This window comes from Peromyscus eremicus, chromosome 17 (genome assembly GCF_949786415.1).
Source record: "Peromyscus eremicus chromosome 17, PerEre_H2_v1, whole genome shotgun sequence".
Classification (NCBI taxonomy): domain Eukaryota; kingdom Metazoa; phylum Chordata; class Mammalia; order Rodentia; family Cricetidae; genus Peromyscus; species Peromyscus eremicus.
The window spans coordinates 9,821,535-9,845,062 of record NC_081433.1 but is presented as its reverse complement, the minus strand read 5'-3'; the positions used below and the strand labels follow the sequence as shown (position 1 = coordinate 9,845,062).

The 23,528-nt window shown below is 48.7% G+C and overlaps 1 protein-coding gene across 2 annotated transcripts in view; it reads right to left on the bottom strand.

Annotated features, from left to right (window-relative positions):
* Arhgef10 (Rho guanine nucleotide exchange factor 10) overlaps nucleotides 1–23,528 on the bottom strand; it is a 94,125-nt gene that overhangs the window by 12,150 nt on the left and 58,447 nt on the right. For both annotated transcript variants that reach the window (XM_059244300.1, XM_059244299.1), the window contains exons 19-26: nucleotides 16,214–16,329; nucleotides 15,592–15,719; nucleotides 15,348–15,448; nucleotides 13,679–13,800; nucleotides 12,786–12,872; nucleotides 11,196–11,422; nucleotides 10,467–10,624; nucleotides 6,664–6,806 (exon numbers count right to left, since the gene is read on the bottom strand). In XM_059244300.1, the coding sequence (XP_059100283.1) occupies nucleotides 6,664–6,806; nucleotides 10,467–10,624; nucleotides 11,196–11,422; nucleotides 12,786–12,872; nucleotides 13,679–13,800; nucleotides 15,348–15,448; nucleotides 15,592–15,719; nucleotides 16,214–16,329 (1,082 nt within the window). The remainder of the gene's footprint in view (nucleotides 1–6,663; nucleotides 6,807–10,466; nucleotides 10,625–11,195; nucleotides 11,423–12,785; nucleotides 12,873–13,678; nucleotides 13,801–15,347; nucleotides 15,449–15,591; nucleotides 15,720–16,213; nucleotides 16,330–23,528) is intronic.

Genomic DNA, 23,528 nt, shown 5'->3' with positions numbered 1-23,528 from the left:
ACTATCTCTTAGCAAATTCATGTCCTCTTTCCAACCCAACACCCACCCAATCCACCCCCAGCATCTCTGGCAATAATAGCCAACCCTGTGTGGGCAGAAGAGGAGGAGGTGGGAAACTGTGTACACCTCATGATCTCGTTTACACAGTTGCTATTTCAATACCCATCTTCCTCTCCGTGCCCTGACACACTAGCACTGGCCTGGCCCCTAGGCTTCTCTGTGGGCTCATGCTGAGCACAATGTGTCTGATGTTCACTGGGTGGCCCTGGGGACAGGTCTTCCTCGATGCCTTCACACAGAGAACAGAGCATGTGGCTGGTGCTGCCACCCCCCCCACGGGGCTGTCTGCTTTACCCTGGAGCTCAGGCTGCATACTGGGATACTTCCTGGAATGCTGAAGAAAGCTGATGGCCAGGTCTATCCCCGAAAGTCTCAGCACTGGCATGGTCTTTAAGATTCTGAGATGCACACATGCATGCATGCATGCATGCACACGCGCGCGCGCGCACACACACACACACACACACACACACACACACACACACACACACACACTATATAGTCAGGCGTCACTGGAGGAAGAATCAACAGATACATCTACTTCCCATGTAACTCTGGCCGTAACACATACTGTAGACCGCTGTGATTTAGCTCAGACCACAAAGAAACAGGGACCTTTCACGTGGAGCATGTGATCCAGATATGAGGAATCAATGTCACCAGCCCAGGATCCTGCAACTGCTCTGTTCTTGAGACAGCCAGCTGGGGGTACCCTGGGCATGATCCAGTGCCAGGGACTAGAGAAAGGAGTGGCTTTGAGTAAGGACAAGCAAGGGACATGGGATTAGGGGAGAGTCAGACCGCTCTGTGTACTGTTCTCATGGGCCAGCTAAGGTTACAGCTGCCTAGCTGCCCTGGTCTCTGGAAACTGGCATCAACTTCCTCATAGCAGCCAGACTGCCAAGCCTTGGGTGGAGGACGAGGCAGGACACTTTGCCTTGCAGGACCTGGTTTCTGTAAGTGCTGAAGGAGTCCTCCCTTCCTGCTGTTTGCCTAGTGCTCATGTTGTCTGCAGGGAAAATGACTCCGAGCATTTGGGGCACAAGTCTTGATCACTACTGCCCCTCACGTGAGTTCAAGGCAGAGTGGTAACTGCCCCTGGAAACCTGTGGCAGCTGAGTGACAGGACCTCCAAAGAGGCTTGGAAAAGCAGAACGAGAAACCGCAGCATGTGAGGACACAGCACTGGGGGACTAAATAACAAGGCTCCTCCTTCCTGTCCACGTCGTCACAATGCCTACCCAACCTTCCCTGGAAGCCTGTGTGGCCTCAGCTCTGGGGTCACCAATTCCCAGCAACTTCCTCAATGTGACTTGCAGTCTGCAGTCTGCAGCACTTGAAGGGCTGGAAGTACTGTCTCAGAAGAAAAAACCCATTTCATAACATCTGTTCTGTATCTAAGGTCCCTCAGTGCTCGATGTCACGTGGCAAGTGTGACAGTCAATAGGGAAATGCACAAGTCTGCTATAGGGCAGGAAGTCAAAGGTGCTAGCTCCAGCAGATCTGGCTATTCCCATCTCCGCCCATAGTCTAGGAAGCTGGGGGGCAGTCCAGACCTCTTCAGCACCTCTGGAATCTATATACTGAGGTGAAAAATCTAGGCTCCTGTTAATGTGGGGTTTTCCTGGCACTGTCAACCTGTTATATCCCCTCACCCTTCGCCCCGTTGGCCCACGCTTCACCCAGCCTGAGAACCACAGTTCCTCCAGGAGTCCCATCTCCCTCTGACAATCCCCCTGGGGTTTTCTTTCTCATGTCTTCCAGGTGAACTCTGCTTTTCTTGATGGGAGTCGTGATGAGGCCCCGGAGTGAGGCCGTATGGCCTGACACACAGACTCAGGGCAGACACATGACTTGAACATTACAAGGCCACTCCTGACCTGCGCGTGAGCTTACCATGCCTGCTGAGGACAGGGCAGAAAGGAGCCACCAGAACTCCACAGCATCTGACACTGTCCCACGGCTGGACACATAGCCAGGGTCTGCTGTATGGTACCTGGTACTTGGGAGGTATAGAACAGTATTTAGATGCTGGATGAAGGACTACATGACATTGGTTCAGTTCTGTGATGCTAGGCATGATTTTCTGTTTGAAAACAGGAACACAGGCCTAGGACCTGTGCTGGCTAGTCCTATGTCAACTTGACACAAGCTGGAGTTATCTGAGAGGAAGGAACCTCAATTAAGAAAATGCCTTCATAAGATCCAGCTGTGAGACATTTTCTTAAGATTGATGTGGGAGGGCCCAGCCCATTGTGGGGCCATCCTTGAGCTGGTGGTCCTGGATTCCATACAAAAGCAGTCTGAGCAAACCCTGAGGATTAAGTCAGTAAGAAACACCCCTCCATGGCCTCTGTATCAGCTCCTGCCTCCAGGTTCCTGCCCTATTTGAGTTCCTGTCCTGACTTCCTTCAATGATGAACAGCCATGTGGAAGTGTAAGCCAAATAAACCCTCTCCTCCCCAGGTTGCTTTTTGGTCATGGTGTTTTGTCACAGCAACAGAAACCCTAGGACAGATCTGTTCCTCCAAAACTGTTTCTGACCATGTCTCAGAGGGATGCCAAGATGCATGTGTGGAACCCTGGTCTGCACGGCTGTGCTAATTATCGTAAGGAAGGGCACGGTTGGAGACCACTGTGATGTTGCTGTATCGCTGTCCTGGCTGTTCGTTCCATCTGTCCCGTTATCCCCCTTTCCTTCCATCTATCTGAGTTAGTCAAAAGCACTATATATGGTAGAAACTCAAGAGCAAGGAAAGCAGTCTTTAGAATTAAGCAGCTCCAGGAGGGAAGCAATAACCGTGCCCCATGGCTCTAAGAGAAAATGCTGTGAAGTTAGCATCTACCAAAACCCTAGAGAAGTCAGCCTGTTCCTAAATGTCAGATTGCTTTAGGCCTCTATTAGGTGTTGAGGCTCGAGTTTTAAATGCGCGCACATACACACACACACACACACACACACACACACACACACACACACACGTATATAGAGACACAGAAATACAATGTGGAGAATACAGCTCCTCCACCAGGTGACAATCAGCACTAGGAACTCCTCTCATGCTTTGCAGGAGGCCCAAGTGTCATCTGGCAGGTGTTCTGCCCAGGCCTGCCAGGTTCTAGACCCCAAACACAGGACACCCTGGCCCGTGAGCATTCCCACCCAGCCCTGCAGCAGCTGTGAAGATGCCTCAGCTCCAGAACCTCCTTCCTAGCGGCTCCTGGTGCTCTTACTTTCCTGGTGCTCTCCACCCTGTGCAGGGAGGCAGCCCCCTCCAGCAGGAGCACCCCCACTCCAGCTGGGTGAACACAGGTTGAGTTCCTGGGCTGCACCCACATCTCAGCTGTGGCTGCCCACAAAACAGGAACAGCATGAATCTCATTTTCCCAGAAAAGCAGGTTTTGCTTCTCTCTATAAATGTGTTTAGTTATTTTTAGGCTAAAAACTGCACAGAGGGGACCAGCCCTTGGCTCTGGATGCTCTACTCTTTGAGCCTTGGAGATCTCCAGCACTGAGCCTCTCTGGAGCATAGAGGCACAATAAAGCCGAAGGGAAACACTGCCTTATCTTGGAAGCCCTCTGGGGAGGGCTGCCAGCACCCCTGGCATTTCTGCTTTTAGTTTATGAACAATGAAGATGATGATGATCATGCCATTTGGGGAAAAAAAAACCTTAGGACAGTGTCATATGTCTCAGTATAAAAACAACAGACAGCTAACAACACATTACTCTGGCTTGTGTATGTTCCTTTTAGCAAGGTTTAATCCTGATGAAAAATGGTGACTTCAGCTCCAATGGGCTGTGCTGGATGCGGGCACTTCCCTTCACCAACCAAGCAGCCCTGACCTAGGGGCCCCGGAGAGCTGGGCTGTGGGTGGGCCTGTGCGACTTCGGCTACAGAACCAGCAAGGTGACACTGATAGTCAGCAAGACTGCCCCTTGGAGCACGTCTACAGAGGGTTTGGGACTTTCTCGGAACATTACTCACAAGATGACGTCACTGGTACCCACAAGGGCTGCAACAAAATTCTAGGAAGTTGCCACGGCACCTGTGACTTGGTAGGGAGGGCTCTGTGCTTGAAGGGAAAGTTCTTACCACAACAGTGACTCACAGGTGGATATAAAAGTAACCAAAGTGACCATGAAACTATGGGGGGAAATGTCATCTATGTCTCCTTCTGCCTCTCCTGTGGCCAGCTGGCAGGCTGGGTCTTGGGAACACAGTGGAGCCACCTCACAAAAGAATCAGGAAAACAGATGCTGGTGCAGTGGTACACTCCTGTCACCCCAGCGCTCGGGCTGAGGTAGCAGGATCCTCAGTTCAGGAACAGTCTGGGTCTGCCCAGGAAACAGTGCTGGCTCCATCTCTGCCCCAGGTAGAAACCTCCTGGTTCTAACTGAGCCTCACCTCCTGACCCTGAAACTGCCCTTGGGAGTCTGCAGGCCTGTGACAGCATCCGCACTGATGAGCTCAATGTCACAGTCAGGGGACACTACATTACAGCTCTGGAGGCGGGAGCGTGGCTAGGTAGTGGAGTGCAGAGCATGAAGGGGTCCTCGATTCCATTCCCAACACCAAACCCACCTGAGCTCTCTGCACCTGGAGCTTAAGTTTCACTCTCTCCCTGAGGTGATAGAACAAGCCACCAACGTATGTCCTGAAACAGATGTCTGAACAGTGTCTGAAAACGTGACATGTGAACTCTTAGCAAACGGCCTGAGGCCCTGCTATGGTGAGCTGGCAAACTCCACCAGAGATGACCCAAAAATGTTTTCTGAAGCTATGATGGTGGCAGTTTGATTTGCAGATTTCTGAACAGCCATTCCAACATGTCAGATTAAATAAGCCACACCCCAGAGAAAAAAACCTAATACCTCTTGTGGGACACTTAAAGGAAATTTTGTGAAGATTGGTTTGTTGCTGTGGTTTTTTGTTTTGTGTTGTTTTTTGAGACAGTGTTTCTCTGTGTGGCCCTGGCTGTCCTGGAACTCACACTGTAGAGCAGGCTGGCCTCTCAGAGTTCTGCCTGTCTCTGCCTCCCAAGAGCTGGGATTAGAGGTGTGCGCCACCACCGCCCAGCAATATGATTCATTTTTAATGGCTAAAGGAAAAAAAAAAAAAAACCATTGTCCATGTGACCTGAGCTTACACAGGGAAGGGCAGGGTGAGAAACAGTAAAAGACAGATGGGTGACTGGGCATGAGCAGTCTGTCCAGTAAGCAGTGTAAGATATGGCTAGAAAATGCCAACGGCACAATGACGAACATACAGATTACATAGCTGTGAGCTGCAACATACACACAACATATACGCAGCAGATGTGACCACAGGCAGTCAATGCAGCATTACGTTGCAGGTGTGGTTTGTGAATGACACGTGTCCTCACTGCCTGCGCTTACCGCCTTCACTGCCCCTGCGGAGGTTTGTTTGGGATTCCTCAGACTACTTTTCCTTTGACGTGCTGAAAAGCAGAGTCTAAGAGATGGGAGGTTACCTCAGAGGGGAAGAGGAGTAAACCAGTGAAGGACAGGGGCTTGTTAGAGAGGGAACGGCTGTGTTTAGGGCTGCAATGGACACGTGCCACTGCACATCTGTATCTCCAAAGTAACAGCACTGACATGTCAATTCAGGCCTGCTGATGCAAACAAACATGACTCACATATGGGTGCCTAGGGTAAGGAAGGGGAGTGCATGGAGGGCGCGCTGAGGGGAGAGGGGCAGCGGGGAGGGGAGAGGGTCAGAGAGCTGCTGCAATCTGAACTTCCTGCTCAATCTTTCCAAGAATCTAAAGTTTACATACATAACAGAACCTCGCTGTGTAAGCCACGCTGCCATCACCAAGGCCTCGGGTGGTGCGACTATGCACTTCCTTTCCTGTCCGTTCCCTCTCAGGCCCTCTGATCGCTCTCTACCGGGCTGGTTGTCTCTCTCTCCATGTCTAGGAAGACTTTGCTGTACACCTAGCATGTTAATTATAGGTCATATGTACAGGAAGTATTTCCCCAAATCTGAACATGAATATATTGGTGTATGTGTACTAAATATTACATGTGAAAAGTGATGATGCTAAGTCACAATTTCTTTTTCTACTGTAGCAACTTCTGGTGTCTGGGGTCTCGGGAGAGGCATCCTCCACAGCACAGTGATTCGCACACTAATCCTGCTTTTCATCCTGTGAGTATATGATTTCCCCTTTGTTAAAGTTCCCACACAGAGGTTTTTTTTTGATTTAGGAAGCCTGGACTGGTTTCCTGCATCCCAGGAATGATCCCCCGGCCCGCTGATGAGAAATGACATTCCAGTCAAGAGCTGATGTTCCATGTATTCCTGAGGGCTGTATATAGTGAATGTATTTTTAAAGCAATGTTTCCACTACTTAGCAGGTAAACACATAGCATCCATGCCCCAGAGAAGAGGTTAGGAAATAGTTGAATTTTCTAGTTAATTGTATCTGTCTAAGCAAAGCCCATAATCGTTTCCTCTCACACGCAGCCCCAGAATGCACCACCCGTTCCTGCCACCCACACTGCAGAATGCCTGTGCTGCTGGGACATACCCTGTCCACAGCATGTGGCAGCAGGGTGTGCTTGACAGCACTCACCTCTATAGTGTGCGTCTCCAGGCTGGCCATGAACACCTGCCCTCCCGAGGCTGCCCACAGCGCACCTTCCACCAGGAGAAGGCTTTTGACAGGCAGGACGCCCAATTTGATCACTTGCTGGGGCTCTGAGTTCCAGGATCCATCTTAAAAAAAAACATTTTTAGTTCCTCTTGAGCTCAGCTACCTATGTATGGGGACAGAGAAACAGGACCACACCTCCCTGCAAAAACACAAACCAAGTACCAACTATGACCACAGTGCTTGTTGTATTCAACATGGGGAGTTCAGGGGCCCTGGAACCAGCCCTGGTTCATAGAGCCTGTAGCATGTGGAAGACACAGAGGACAGCAGGCAGGATGGGACCATGTCTCTAGGCACATTCCTTGCTTGCTATAAATTATCAGTTTCTTTATCTGTAAGATGGGGGCAGTAGTGTCATAAGCCTCGAAGCTTCTTTCAAGAACTAATAATGAGATGTATACATAAAAGCTCATTGCAGGGCCCGTCACGTGGTTCCTCAGATTCTGCTGCAATATAGTGGTGATGTGTGACATGACTCAGTCGTCAGGAGGACTGCATCATTTTCAAAACATTCTGTGATGCATACAGCATCATGAGGAGAGCCTGTCCTTACTGAGGGTGAAGAGATCAAAGAGAAGCCAAAGGCCCTCCCTGCCCTTCTAATGTCTCCCTCCCTTTCCTGACCCCCAGGAAGCCACAAATGTATTTTAGTTGGAAAAAGTTCCAGAGATCTGGCATGAGTTCTGCCATGACTTAAATGAAGTATGAACCAACAGTGTAGTGATTGTAAAGACTGAACGCAAGATTTAATGCAAATTTTAAAGTGACTGATGTGACTATCCTGTAAGTATTTAACTCCTCACTCATCGAGCCCCAGGATTCCGATGGTAATGACATCATCAGTGTGACTTCCCTGCTGTGTGAGTTCTCTTAGCTCCGAGGAAACAAGGTCTCAGCTTCTTCTCTCTCCTGACCGGAAGCACTGAGCCTCTAAGTACAAATCCCATGAGCAAAGGGGGTTGAATGGGGCTGTTAGACAGAGGCAATGGGCAAGCTACGCCAGGTGGTGCGCTCCCTGTCATGGTGCTCCTTTAATGGGAATTCTGCTCACAACAGTGTTGCGGGATGGCTTTGCACCCAGTGTCCCAGCCTACCTTTCATGCAACAGGTGCAATTGTTCTACACATGGTTAGGTGCATGTGTGTGCATTCATGCATGTATGCACACAAAAATGCAGGTGTGTATACAGCCACATGCATACACTTTTCCCTCACCTGCCCTAACATTCATACAAACAGCCATCCCATGTGGTACTCACAGCCCTTCACAGCCCTGTAGCCTGTAGACACAGTTTCCTCTGAGGTTCACAGGCTCCGAAGGGCATGGCATGGTATGAGAATACAGACCTCTGAAGTGAGACAGAGCTCTGCCCGCAGGCTGCCAGAGTACTGTGATGCTGCTGACTGACGGTATGGTTCCTTTGAAACAGGAACTCAAAGATCAAAGGAGGGATAACCCACTTTTAGGTTAAGGTTGGACTTCCAACAATCGGCTTCTGTTTTCTGGCCACCTAAGCAAGCTCTCTTCTCCTTAGATACTGTATCCTTGTCTCCCTGGGAGGGTCATGTGCAACCTCACTGCTGAAAGTGTGTGAATCTGGGCCAACTCTTGGGACGACTTCTTCCTGGCAGGTCACCTGCACCACAGCCAGACTTCATGCACGAGCTAACAATACTGATGACCCCAAGTCTTCGCAACCTGAAACATTCCCATCAAGTCCCAGGTTTCCAAGACCCACTCCAAAGCAACCGCCCCTCTGTCTGGGAAGGGCACAGTCTCCACTCTACCACCCAGGCCTGGCCACATGTGCAGGCAGTGTAACATAGAGTAGGAAGGCTGCAGATGGTGGGACTCTGGAGACACCATGAGCTGTGATGCATACTGTATAGTGCAGCACAGAGCTGGGCTGGCCAAGCCCAGGGACGCACAGCGAAGAAGGTTAGACCCTCAAGTGATTAACACCCAAGAAGGAAGAAAAACAGACGGCCAAGGGAAAGGAGCAAAGATAACCCCCTGGAAATCTAAAAGAAAGGGCATCGTGAACAGGAAGCATAAGACAATATAATGGCAATCAGAAAATTCTGCATAAGAGAAAAAAAAACATTATCCAAAGACCCCTGTGCATTGTGAATGTGCCTTCTCTAAAAAGAGTAAGCAAAGAAAATAAACTGTTACCTCTAAAAACAGGCGGAATAGAAAAGGGACTATCAGCTTTTTAATGGCTGGGGACATGGCTCAGTGGCCAAGTGTTTGCTTTACGAGCAAGCACAAGGCTCAGTTCAGACTCTAGTACATTAAAGATAACAAAGTAAGACAAAGTAAAATGGAAGTATGTTATAAGTAAGTCACTATGTAAGTTTTAATAGTATAATGTTAATCTAACTGAGACAAACTGCACTAAGAATTATTTAAAAGTTCACATACACTCATAGTAATGGAAAAATGAACATCACCTTCTGAAATCAACTTCGAAGACCTGTTGCATTCCCCTAAAATCACCTCCCTTCTTACTTTCAAATAATCAATATTCCCACATTGCGTGGGTCTCCACCAGAGGGGTCTGGAGAACACAGGGTGCAGAGTTGGACAGCAAGGCCCAGCAGCAGAGGACAACAGTCCAGAGCTCCCCAGACAGTGTTCATCCTTGACAGTGCTCGGCAGGGTGGTAAGGAACTCACCAGCCATGTTGAAAGCTCATTAACCAATATTCAGAAAGCAAACATTGGCAGGCGCACAGGGCAGCATCGGGGCAGGAAATCCCACACCATAGTTTGGAGGTGGTGGCTCTGAGACTCCTCAGGTAATGCACAGGGTCGAGTCAGAAGGCTTTGGACACTCATCATACATAGGGTCGGAGGCCAGCTCTCGGGGAGCTGTGCGGCCAGGTGTGCAAGGCTATGGGGTAGGCCTGGGTATGTGGTCAGCCTTGAGGCTTCAGTTTAGCATGTCTGTATTATGTGCCTGCATGCATGCAGGGCTAGGGAGAAAGCCTGGCCACTAGCCGTGCAGCAGAGAGGACAATCCCTGCTAAAGCATGCCTACAAAGCAGCAGCTGAAGCTCCTGAGAAAAGCTAAGGACAGCCACGGTACCACGCCCACAACACGGCAAGTTCCCAAAGTCTGAAGAACAGTGTGAGGCTGCTGTACCCTCTGCCGGGAGAAGCATAGAGGGACCAGAAAGCCAGGGAGGCAGGAGGGTCTCCAGAGAAGAGCACGTGACCTGGACAGTCCTCTTTCCATCTTCATGAGTCAGGATGGCTAGTTAAAATACTACCAAGCTGTAGGACCTTGGAGGCTGAGGGGCACACACAGGGGCTGAGCGCTTCTGAGGCGGTAAGGATCGGGCTCAGTGTGTGAGACTCTGTGAGGGCAGATACAGCAGTGCCATAGGGAAGGATCATGGACAGAGAAGCCAACCCCGGATGGCGATCAACCCCCGTCTCCACGGGAAAGTGGGTTTGAGTGATGGAGGAAGCCTCAGGAGAGCAGCGAGAGTCTAGGGTGCCCAAGAGCGCTAGGGTGGGCCTTCAAGGCTGGTCTGCACGGTGGAGCAGGAAGAAGCCCCCTGGCAGCCAACTTTAGAAAAAAACGTCCCATGTGCCCATCAGTGTCTTTTTGGGAAGGAGCAAGTCACACGGGTTTGGAAGCAGGGGTGACAAGCACCATGGGAGGAGGTGAGACGGACGCCTAGTCAAGGGTCAGGGCTGAGTGTGGGTCGTTACCTGGAGCCTTGGTGTAGCTGGCCACGGACCCATTGACCAGGCCCGCGTACAGGCCTTGCGGGGAGCAAGCCAGGCTCATGACCGTGGACTTGTCAGGGGTGTAGAAGTGCTGAAGCCTCACTTTCTTGCAGCCCTGACTGCTTTTGTAGATGGAAATGCTGCAAAAGAAAAACGAATTAATAGGCCCAGGTGCGCCCCGTGAGAAGATGTGGCACCAGTCAGCGTCGGAGAACGACACGCGTCTTCTTCATGCCTCCCCGCGGCCTGCCTCCCCGCTCTTAACACACACTTGGCTACATTTAAAAAAAAAAAAAAAAAAAAAACACCTGCAGCCATTCAGATCTCATTCTTAGAGCTCAAAGAGAAATTCTGGGTCAAAGTTTCTTTTCTTCCTATAGATTTTGGAATGTTAGCTTATTTGCCATTAAACAGTGTCAATGTTCCACATGATTATACTATAAAATACTGTTGCTTCATTCCACAACTGAAGTAGTAGTATATTTCTAAGAAGAATTAACAAAAACAAATCACTCTGGAGGCAAGCAGAGCTTTCCCCTGTATCTCTTGCCATACTAATTGCCATGGGTGTGGCTGACTGGTAAACTTAGAGTACAGTAACCTGGAACCCCCCCCCCCCTTTTGCATCTTCTATTAGGCTCATCCTGTTCCACGTGGGAGCTGACATGTCTTGCACTGAGGACAATCCCTAAAACAGTGGATATTCTCTACCTTCCTTCCTCTGTGCCCAGGCAGATGGTGGGCACATGGGACGCTCTCGAGGCTGTGGCCTCTGGGTCCACGGCTTCACCGGACTCTTGGGGCTTCGACTCCTCTGCGGGAATGTATACCATACACAGGATGCGTGACTCGACGTTGAAGCACTCAATGACTTTGGGGTTGGAACTTTGAAAGGAGATGATGGCAACCTGACCCATCTGATCGCTACAGCTTCCGATCTGAGACGGGTTGTGGGAGGGAGGAAGAGTGAGAAACTTAGGCATACTTCTGGGATTGCTAAATTTTCTCATCAGGCATGATTCTGGATATGCAGAAACCTGACCTATGAAGGCATCGATTTGCATGTGTGAATCATACTCAGAAAAAGCGAATGAAGTAAAAGGATACCTAACAGCCCATTTCTCTTTTCAACATGTTTCATTTGGCTTTTAAATTTTTCAATAACATGAATACCAACTTTATTTTCAAAGGGTAAACGTATACACATCGAACACCAGACACTCATCCCTTACACAACTGTAAGGGCCTATTCACACACTCATTTTGTCAAGTACTGAAGAGCAAATTAGTGGCAGTGTTAAGTAAGCTGGCACAAAGGTGTGACAGAGCTCAGCCTCAGTGAAAACAAGCCTTTCAAGAGGCGACAGCCGAAAAGAACACAGCCCAAAGCAGGCCATCCCAGAGAGCGCACTGTGTGCCGCCAAGCAGATCCGGGATTTCTGCAACAAGTCCCATGAACGTCTATAATCCTCCCCACAGTTAACAGTCTAGAGGGAGCCTGGCCCCTGCTGACAGACAGCCCGCTGGTTCCCAGTACAGTGGATCCTCTCTCTTCCCTCCAGCCTGGAGCATGTTGTCACACCTCCCTGCCTCTCCTGCATGTGTTCCATGTTACAAGTAAGCAACCCCCTCTGACCCTGTTGGAAGGAGGCCAAATCATCGAGTCCCTGGTAGAGAGAGAGACAGAGAGATAGAGAAAGAGAGACAGAGACAGAGAGAGAAAGAAATATTATGCATCAGCAGTTACAAGTCTGCTCAGTAGGAAATCACTACCCAGAAGGAGTTTAGCATCTCTGCTGGTCCCTAGGTGCTGAAACACCAATTAGCCACGCTCCCCCATTCTGAGCACATTGGCTGCAACAGAGACGTCAACTTAGAAGGATGTATACTGAGAGGGGCAAGGGGAGAGGCAGGAGGCCAGGGACCCAGGCCCAGGGAAGTTCCTGGGCTACTGCTACTGAGTACTACTGACAGCCTAGACTTCATGTAGAACAAATTCATTTTAACTAAGACAGCAGTGTGAAAAGCCAGCAATGTTTTGGAAGAGGAGGAAAGTCAACGTGGAGAAACACTAGAGTGGAGGACCTGCTAAAGTTATCCTCACAGCATTTAAGTTCTTAGTCTTGGGTCCTTACTCAACTGTAAAAGTCTTAGATGAAAAAGAATAAAAGCCAACATTTTAATTCCTAAGTCTACACCTCAGAGGAAGGGTGCTGTTTGGAAACCTAACCTGGTGCTCTCTGGTGAACTCCCCTGACAGTTCTCTGTCAACCTGCCCTAAAGACAAGCAAAGAGCCTTACCCACAGGAAGCCACGTGCCGAGGAGGGTGAAGCTGGCTGGCTTTCGTTGCTTAGGTAAGGCTCAGGGTTATAAGCTGCGCATTCGATCTACAAAGGAACACAATGCTGTGGGTTCAACATGTTTTCCATCGTCGGCTGAAGCGCGGGTATGAGCCCTTGCATACTACAGCCCACTGTGTGAGCCTCACAAGTGTATTCTGCAGGAGTGAATTCCCAAGGGGGTTTGGTCTTTCAGGTTGATGTCTTTAGAACCCCTCAACCATGCCAAAAGCCAGCTGGGCACGCCAAATCAGCCAGGAGGACTAAGCCAGGAGCAGGACACCTGATGGTGTGTCCACCGGCCTTCCTGACACACGTGCTGTGTGGTTCTGCAGGGCAGGAGTTCCGAGGCTTCTAAAAGCGTGCCTCACCTGAGGCATGGACGAGGCCGTCCCCAACAAGGGGGTCAGAGTCCAGGAATAAGAGAGAGATAACAGTGTCACATTATTTCTTAAAGAAAGGCATAGTACCTTGTCAATGGCATTGGGCCTCGGGGCCTGAGATGATGACACGTGGGTGTCCACAAGACACTCGGGGCACTTTAGTGGAGGAGCACACCACATCAGCAGATAAAGACTTTAGAGCCCCGACCCTCGACAGAAAGGGACTGTTGATCACGCTGGAGCACCACAGAAGAGGCAGGTGCTGGAGCACAGTGGGCCCGTGATCTACAATAACCCTAGCCGGCGGCAGGCCACACAGGCAGCGGCTGAACCTCACCGGTGGCTGGGCTCCCAGCAACAGCATCTCCAATACCGGCAATACATTTCCTCTCCAGTCGTAGTAACGGGGTCCTACACCAGTGTTCCCCAGCTAAATCCTCTGCAAAAGCGGGTATCGCCCGGGGCCCTCACCTTGAACTCTGGCTGCCTGGCCACCATCACAGGCATGTGTCCCACCAGGAGAGGGTGTGTCTCCTTCTTGGCTAGGTTGCCATCGTCGTCCACACAGAACCATCCCATGTGGTTCTCCTCCTCTGTGGGCACATTCAGAGAGAGCAGAGCTGAGCTGCTTGGGTGAACGTGAGTGCCTCCTCGTGTCCCAACAGCTGTACCCAACACTCCAAGGCGCGTGAGCAAAGAATGATTTTGTCTTGGGAAGCAACACTGCCTTTCCCTAACTGGAGGTTGCGGGGAGAGGTGAACTCTTACCGCGGCAGCCTAATCTGCACCGCGTCATGGGGCCTCACACTCGGATCCGCTCCTGAACAGAATGCACCAGTATCACGGCCTGGGTCCAACCGACAGGCCTGGATCCTTCAAGCAGCTGAGCTGGTCAGACTCAGTGAAAAATTCTTAAACATGAAGACATAATTTGCTCCTAAAGATAGCGGCCATCTTAGCTTTGAGTAAAGACAGAAGGGTGCTTACTGCCATGTTACTTCACAAGGGATCATCCCCTGGATTATAGAGACACAACCCAGTGAATCACCCAGGAGGGGACAAAGAGCTACTTCCCTGTCCTCAGCCAGGTCAGGGAGGCTCCCTTTCACAATAAAAGTCTTTTTTTTTCTTTTCACTAACCATTGCTTTCTAAGGGGCCAGCAACAGCCTACCTCTGTTTCATGCTTAGGTGACGGTTCAGACCTTCTGCACTTAGAAGAATATTTCACAAATGGGTGCACACACCTACCCACATACAGGTAGGTAATCAATCACATACACAGACATCCACACCTATGCACACACCTACTCGCATACAGGTAGGTAATCAATCTCATACACAGACATCCACACCTATATGCACACCAGCACTAACTTACATGTCACATATACGCCTACCCAGCAAGCTAAGTAAGAAATTCGTGTATATAAATTCTATACAAACTATATACAGATAGATCTGCCGCCCTCCCTCCCTCTCATCTTTCAGTCTGTATACCCATCTACCTACCATCAATCTCCCTCCATCTGTCTACCTAATTACCTATTGTCTATCTATCTCCCTCAGTCTGTATACCCATCTACCTACCATCAATCTCCATCTGTCTACCTGATTGCCAACCTACTTATCATTTGCCATCTACCAGCCTATCATCTATGCATCTACCTACCTACCTACCTACATAGGCTAAATAGACAGAAGAACCAGAAAACAGTTATAAAGCCGCTTCTAGCCATGGTAAAATCATGGAACTTATTTTTAGAGCTGGGAGTCCTGAGTGACAAGGTGTTAATATACTGGACTCCCTGTCACAGGAGAGTTAGCACAGAGGCTGACATGATGTGTGTGCTTTCTGCTGCTTGAAAGCTAACACACACCAGGATTTCTGGACCAGGGGCCCACCCTTATGCTCAACAGACATAATATACAAGAATGTCTTATCACAACAGAAGCAATTGGAATGTTCTTGTTTAACTTAATTTTTCCAATTAAAGCTATGCTTCCAGGCCACAGGAAGTTCTCTCTCCACCCTGGTTTTACCCTCCCAGGTGTATGCATCATCATATGACCTCTCTGATGACTCTGAAACACCTATTTCTTAACGGAGCATGCCCAGTTAGCGTAAATCCTGTGTCTTACCAAGTGCCAGCTTGGCCATCTGCAGGCTGCTGACCCAGGACTCCTTGATGGCAGGGGTAAACGTATTGAACACAGCAGTAAAGAAAGTGGGCCGCCCTGACCTGCCAGAGAAGAGAAGCATTTCCTTTACAGACTGCACTCTAGCATGTACAATGACTGTGCACAGTCCGCCATGTGATGCAATCACCAAGCCAGAAAGCACATATGACAGAGAACGATTCAACTTTTGTTTTGAATCACTGACTTGTCTTGCTTCCCCGGGAGCTGTAACTGAATCCTGCAGCGGTCAGCGGCTCTGATTTCCTCTTCTTTCTTCAGGATCAGTCGTTGTAAGCCTGATGTCCAATCGTGGGCTACCGCCTGGTTTAAATTCTACAAAGGAGACGCACAACATGTTTGTTAGGTTTTACTGCATTTTGCCTTGTCCGTGTGACAAGGTCTCACTCTACCCTAGGATGACCTAGAACTCACTAGGTAGTCCAGGCTGGTATTAAACTCATAGCAATCCTCCTGTTTCATCCTGCCAAAGGGGGTGTTTACAAGCATGAGCCAGCACACTTTGCTTACACACACTTTTAGGAGAAGGAAAAAAAGCAAAGTTCTAACATGATGAAGACCCCCAGGGAAACTCAGTCATATTCATGTCCAATTACAAAGTGAATCCGTTGGGGTTGATCATGCAGAGATATAACTGAGGCATAAGTACTACAGCATGAAGGAAAGCTATGCTGCCCCAAACAATAGAAAGCAGCACTGGACCTAGTCCTTAGAGACATCCAAGTGCTTGATTCCGGAGAACCGGGAGACAAACCCGCGCTCACAGATCTGGAAGCCACAGCAGCATCCCATCCAGGAGGCCGCGTTACCTGATAACTCCCGCGGAGGTTTCCTATTAGCTGTGAGATCTGGCCAACAACGTTCAGGTCATACAGTAGGTTCTGCAAATCCTGGTACAACTGCCCTGGCCCCATGTAAACTTTGTCTGAAAATGTGAAGGAAAGACAAGAATCACTTCCTGCTTGGGAGGCACCAAAACAAATTTTAGGTTTTTTTTTTTTTTTAATCTGAGGAGGATCTAGAATTAAAAAAAAAAAATAGCTTCAAGCATTTGGGAGTTATTCCTTTGCTAACTGCTATTTTGAAATAATTTTACATGTATAGAATGATGCCTTTCATCTGCCTTCCAGGAGGTGTCTTTCCTCACAGAACTGTATATTGCGATGCTCAGGATGACACAGAACTCACTGTCCTGTCACATCCAAACACCACCAGCTTTTGGTCATTGTTCTCATGCTGGTCCAGCCTAGGTCCCTGAACTCCTCGAGTGTTCTAGCCTTCACCTGCCCACAGACCTCTCAGTCTGTCTTTGACGAATTTGACTCTTTTGACACTCAGCTACTACAGTGTACTGGACGGAAGACACCGCTGAATTATCTTATAAAATGTCTCACAATTTGAGCAACATTTTGTGTGAGAGACAGACAGACAGACAGACAGACAGACAGACGGACAAGGGAATTTCATGTATTTCAGATTTTCTTCAAACTCCTAAGTAGCTGAGGCTGACCTTGAACTCGTGGTCCTCTTGCCTTTACCTCAGGATTGCGAAGATTGTAACATGCACCTCCATGCTGTATTATACAGTTCTGGGTATCAAACTCAAGGCTTCATGCATGCTAGGAAAGCAACTCTGTCAATGGAGCTGTACCCCAGGTCCCCTCATTTTAAATGTAATCATTATTAGTAAGAAATACCCAGATACAAAATTTAATCAGAATCAAACTTCTAATATCTGAGGTATCCAACATCATAGAGTTCCCTAAGGATTTCCCCGAAGTTAAAACATATAGAAAGGACCTAAAAATGGCTCTCTCCATAAACTTGAGTCAGGAGGTGATGAGCACCCTGCTGTCTGTGTGTCCATAGTCAGTTCTTACCAGCCAACCCCCAACAGGCAGGCCAGCTCCACCACTTACAGAAGGCTTGGGGGGGCACAGGAGGGAGATTTGCAAATACTGTATCTCTAGACCCCAGAGTTAAGTGAGTGCTGACAACAGACCCTCAGCCTCCTTGGGTTCCAAGCTGACTTGGAAACCACCCAAGGTCACACAGAGGTAAGAGGGATCTGCACTCAGAACTACACTCCAAACCCACGCTGCAAACCAGCATGGTGTCCTCCTGTCCCTTTCTCACCCTCCATATCACATAATCATGACATCAAACTTCTCAGGGCCAGCCAGGGAAAGAGCCGATTCAGAGCCAGATTCATTGGGGCTGAACAGAGCATCAGGGCCTTGGTGTTCGGGTCTCAGCAAATCGGCTGCCTGGCCACAGCCCCGCCTCGAGGGTCCCAGGCTTAGCAGAGCCCAGCTGGGTTTCAGGGTCTGGTCTGCTGCTAACACCTTCAGCTTCTTAGTGATTCTGATCACTCAAGTCCGCAAGTTCAGTTTGCACTCTGTCTGAGAATCACACAGCTTGTCCCATCCTTCATTCTGTCTAATACGTCACTGTGTCAAAGCTTCCTATGATAAAGGCTTCATAAATATGTGTGTCTCAAATACACACTGTCTCCCTAAGGACAAAGCACTCTATCTGTGTCAAAGACACCACCAGAATATAGACCTGATTTTATCACCTTTCATGCATTCTTGAATTAGGTGCCTCTCAAGAATCTTGAAGTTCAACCACACGAGGAGTAAACTGTGGCAATGCGTTATTATGAAAGGATCTCTTGCATTCTGAGAGACTGGAACGTCTTAGACCTCACAGACCTCATAGCTTAGTTAATAATACATCTTGATGTTACTTAAGACTCAACATGGATATGTGCTGTGTACTCAGCCTGTTTGTTTAATGTGCTTTTAAGAGAACAATGTAACTGTCCTTACTTGCCTTGTATTTCCCATGTGATCAACTTTTACAACCCAAGTTAATACATAGCTTTAATTTAAGATATGTACTCTTCCATGTCCCTGACCCAGAGGGCAATGTGTGTGCGTACGTGTGTTATGGTAATAAATGCTGGAAACAGCAAATAGGTTGAAAGCAACCTTATGCAATAAATTCCACCACAAAGGCTGGAAGTGGCACACAGATAATTATCTGATAACATTTGTTTGTTTGTTATCTAGGTCAGTAGGGTTCATGTGCACTAGGCAAAGCTTCATCCCTTGTAAAACACTGTTAAGGATGTCTGTAAACTGCCCCTCGTTCCTTTCCCATGGGATGCTTTCTGCGCTGTTCAAAAAAAAACAAGAGCAAGAGCCTTTTGTGAGGGGCACAGAGACAGGGACAGACAAGACAGCCTTCAGGCAGGCACAGACTCAGACTCATATAACAGACAAATTCTACACAGACCAGAGACAGAAGACAGGGAGAGAAACAGAAAACTCAAACGTGGGCTCTCTCTTGATTAAACCACTTCAGGGGCAAGGACCTTGGTTTCCTTCCTTCGTGAAACACTGATGAATTCTAGTGACTCTGAATTCATCACTAATGCACTCAATTGATGAAGTAAATGTGCTAGGTGTATCTATGCACACACACCTATTCACCTATGATCCACACACTGACCATATATATATTACATTACGCTTACAAGTCAAAATATTTTTATCTGGCAACTCATCTGTTACATTCACGGTATAAACTTTTGAGAATAAACTGTGAACCCAGGCTTGTAGTGATACTATAAATACCATAAATGCCACAAATTAACTTTCTTGATCAGCATCTACGTTACATTAGCTTTACAATTATTAATAAACGTTGAGTTTGATTTTTGGTAGGCAGCTCTAAGGATTTCAGGGTACATTTTAGATGCCCATCACACTCTTCAGTTAGCCCACAGGCCAGGAACAGCTCCACGGCTCACAAAACAACTCCTATCACCTGTGGAACTCCCTCACACACACACCCCCAGTCATACCCCCTCCTTGGCCCTGTTCTCTATCACTATATACCTTTGTCTAACCATAACCCATATTTAGTTTTAGCCCCAAAACTAGTATAGTTTTATTTATACTGGTGTTCAGTTGATGAGCTCTTACAGGAGAAACTCCTTGGTTTGGAGGACAAGTGTCCACACCTGTCACAGTTACACCCTGGGCCATCATGCCAGGACAAATGCCAGAGAGCAGAAGTCTGCACTAAGAAGGCAGGTCTGCACCAGGCTGCCAAGGGCCTCTGCTCCAGCCTCGGCACTTCCCATCTCTGGGAACAAGGTGATAAACTAGAACGGATACCAACTCTCCGGCAAGTGTTTCTAAGCTGAGCATGTCGAGAACATTTGTGCTTGGAGGTGAATGAAACCATTTCTCCCTCCTACTCACATGTGAGTGAGCCCCATATTTAAACAGAGGATACTTTTCTACTTAATCCAGCCTTTCTTGGATTCCTTCAAGCCCGAAGGCATATCTAGGCTCTTCCTCAAGTCTCCATTCCCTTCAAGGAAAAGAAGTGATGGGTAGTCAAGGCAGAGTCCTGAGTGTCGGAGCCCATTTGGGTTTCCTGGTGGCTTTGCCCAGCAGGTCTGCTCCAAGAGGATGATTGGACCACGGGCCTGAGTACCAGGTGTTTGGAAGGGTCTACACTTGGCTGTAACTCGCAAGGGGGAGGTCTTTGCTCCTCCCCCTTGGCACTGTGATAAAAAGCCCTTTGGAATAACGTTCAGGGCTGGTGGGTTTTGACCCAGGCCCTCCCGAGGCTATCCTGTGTTTCTGTCTCTCCTCTCATCATCTACGTATCTCTTTCTAGCTAAGAGTTCTCACTTCTCCCTACTCAAGAGTACCCTGGGTCGTAAAAGTGGAGGCTGGTCCGTCACACCTGAGCAGAGAGACCCCGGGAGGAGGGGAGACGTTGATAGGAAACAGAGGGATCTGAGGTAAGGCTGCTCACTTTATCTCACAGACACCTGGAGACCCTCCTCGGAAGAGAAGAAACATGGAGACACAGCCAACCGTGTCCTACCCACTCAGGGAAGAGACAACGGGCCTGCACTGTGACTCTAGCTTACACAGCAAGAGCTTTACCTACTGAGCCATCTCCTCGGCTTAAAAAAAAAACTTTAAAAAAAAAAAAGAAAAGAAAAACTGTGTGTGTGTGCACACACACCCACATGCACCATCACTGACGTGAATCTGGGGCAGGAAGGGAGGCGACTTTCTTCTCGATGAATTAAAGACCTTCATATTGAGACCACAAGGGTGTGTCCGCCTCCTCCCTGCACAGGAAAATGTACCAAGTGGCACCTGAGCATGAGCGGCAGACACTGGGGACACCGAAGAGAACAGGAAGCCACTATGGAAGATCCCAATGCCGGGCAGCAAGCCAGAGCCCCTCTGCTCACAGCAAAAACCACCAGCTGCATTGACCTCGGAGCACAGTGGCTCTCAAATGCTGCTGCCCCGCAGGAAAGAACTTCTTGTTTTTCAGCCCAGACTCCATCACGTAAAAATACACAACCGGAAAATTTGTCAGTGCTGGTTTCCAGCTACCTGGTGACAGATTCTGAGTATTTTAGATGTTGTGGGTCGACTCTCTATTGTGGTCGGCACACAATAGCTCCACATCTTTCCCTGGCTTTCTCACGGACCCTGCCCTTCCCCCCAACTCCCTGTTTCTATGGAAATCCCTAGAACTAGTTAGAAAATTCAGGGTGTAAGGGGAGTGGAATCTTATGTGAAACAAGGAAGGGGCTGTGTGGCTAAGTCACCAGCAAGGACGTCTAAATGACCTGGGTGGGAGTATGGATGCAAACATGACCCTCGGCAAGTCTGGAAGCTGAAATCTCTCTGATGCTGGCGGAGGGATGTCAGGGGCAGAGGGTTCCCAGGCCCAGACAAGGCTGTTCTACCGGGGGTGGGCTGTAAAGTGGAGGATGCAGGGAGCAGGTGTGACGGGAAGCAGTCAGCCGTGAGTCACCACAGGCTCCCACGCGCTGTCCCTGGGAGCTGCCACCCATCTCATCTCCAGGCAAACATTTTTTCCCCAAACTCCACCTGACTTTCCCAGGGCTCCAGAGAACCAGCAGGAATTGGGAGGAATTGCCATCCTCAGGCATAGCAACCAGCTCCAGTCTGTGTCCCTGTCCTCCCCTTCCCACGGGGCCACTTCCCCGGGGTTCAGAGTCGGCTTCTGTGTGCACTGAGAGGGGGTTACTGTAGGTTACTACTGTAGTTACTGTAGACGTCCTTGCTGGTGACTTAGCCACATAGTCCCTTCCTTGTCTGTCACAGAAGATTCCATTCAGCTTACACCCTGAATTTTCTAACTAGTCCAACCTCCTGCATGTGAAAAACTAGCTTTTCCAGAACTATTTGGCAAGGGGTTTTTACACATGACCCCAAAAGCACAGATAACAAAAACAGAAGAATAGGCACTATATGAAACTGAGAAGTTTCTTTTCTTTTTTTAATTTTTTTATTATTAAGAGATTTTCTGTTCATTTTACGTACCAACCACAGATTCCCCTCTCCTCCCTCCTCCCGTCCCCCAGCCTTCTTCCCAACCCACTCCCCATTCCCACCTCCTCCAAGGCAAGGTCTCCCATGGGGAGTCAGCAGAGCCTGGCACACTCAGTTAAGGCAGGTCCAATCCTCTCCTCCCTGCACCAAGGCTGCGCAAAGTGTCTCACCATAGGCGCTAGGCTCCAAAAAGCCGGCTTATGCACCAGCGACGGGTCCCGATCCCACTACCTGGGGGCCCCCTAAACCGTTCAAGCTAAACAACTGTCTCGCCTATCCAGAGGGCCTAGTCTAGTACCACAGGAGCTCCAAACGGAGAAGTTTCTACACAGCAGAAAGAGCAATCAACTGATAGAAGACAAAAGATGCCGCAGACTAATCATGTGACAAGGACTAACATCTAGACCGTCTGTAACAAAAATCCAATCAATCCAATTAGAAATGGGCCAGTAATCTGAATAGACATTCCTAAAAGGTAAGATGCACAAACAGCCAATGAGTCCACAAAGAAGAATTCCACATCACTAATCACTGCAGAAAGGCAAACCAAATTACACGTCATTTTACACCAGTGAGAATTGGTGTCATCAAAAAATAAGTAACAAATAGAGGTGAGAAGGTGGAGAATGGGGAATTACTGGCGGCACTGACAGGAGTGTAGATTATGAGTACAGCCTGCACAGAGGCTCCCCAGAAAGGCCCAGGCAAACCCACCATATGCTCTAACTACCCTACCCTGAGTATCTATCAAGGGAAATCAAGTCAGCATGTCACACAGACTGGTGCTGGCTTCGGCACTTCCCAAAAGTGCCAAGACACAGAAGCAGCCGAGGTGCCCATCAGCAGACAGAACGGGCAAGGAGTGGCGCACACACAATGGAAAATTGCATCCAATGACGCAGAGTATGGAGCCCCGTCATTTGTAGCAAAATGGATGGAACTGGAGCACACTGTGCTAAATGGCTTAAGCTGGACACAGAAAGATAAACACCATGGCAGGAAGGCAAGCAGAGGGTCCAAACACAGACTAGTTACTTCAGAGGCTGGGGTGGGAGAGGAGCGGGAGACCCAAGAGGGACTGAAGACCCAAATATTAAGTTCTACACAGTACAGTGTGACTATAGGTTACAACAACCCATGGATAACAGGAAGAGAGATGACAAGAAGCCCCAAACACAGAGCAGTGACTAGGAGATGGTAGCATTAAGTACTCAGAGGCTCAGCCAGGATGTATGTCAGTCCTGAAGTGTCACACCGGGTCCCACAAACATTTATAATTACAATGTGTTAACCAAAAGTTGAACGACAATTTTCAAGGAGACGGAAACACTGAGGATCTTGTTCAATTATTATATTTTGAAGTCAGATGTCAAGTTATCACATTATCTGACATAAGTATGTTAAGTATAGTAACAATTCATAATAAGCAGCACCAGGGGATGTGTTCTTACTTGGGCAAGGAGGACCAGAGTCAAGTGAGGTCATAGATACCGAGCCCCCGGGTTACCTGTGGACCATATGCTAGATAAACCAGTACAAACTAACCACCTAGGACCTGCTTCTGTTGTAGCATCAACAGTGTGCAGAGGGCAGGTTAGTGTGCAGCAGCGTCCCAACAGACGGTTCATAATCTGTCTTCCCAATTATGAGCCACAGCCTGAAAAGTCAGCAAAACCTGTTAAACTGCCCCAGAAAAGGACACACTTTGCAAAGTAAT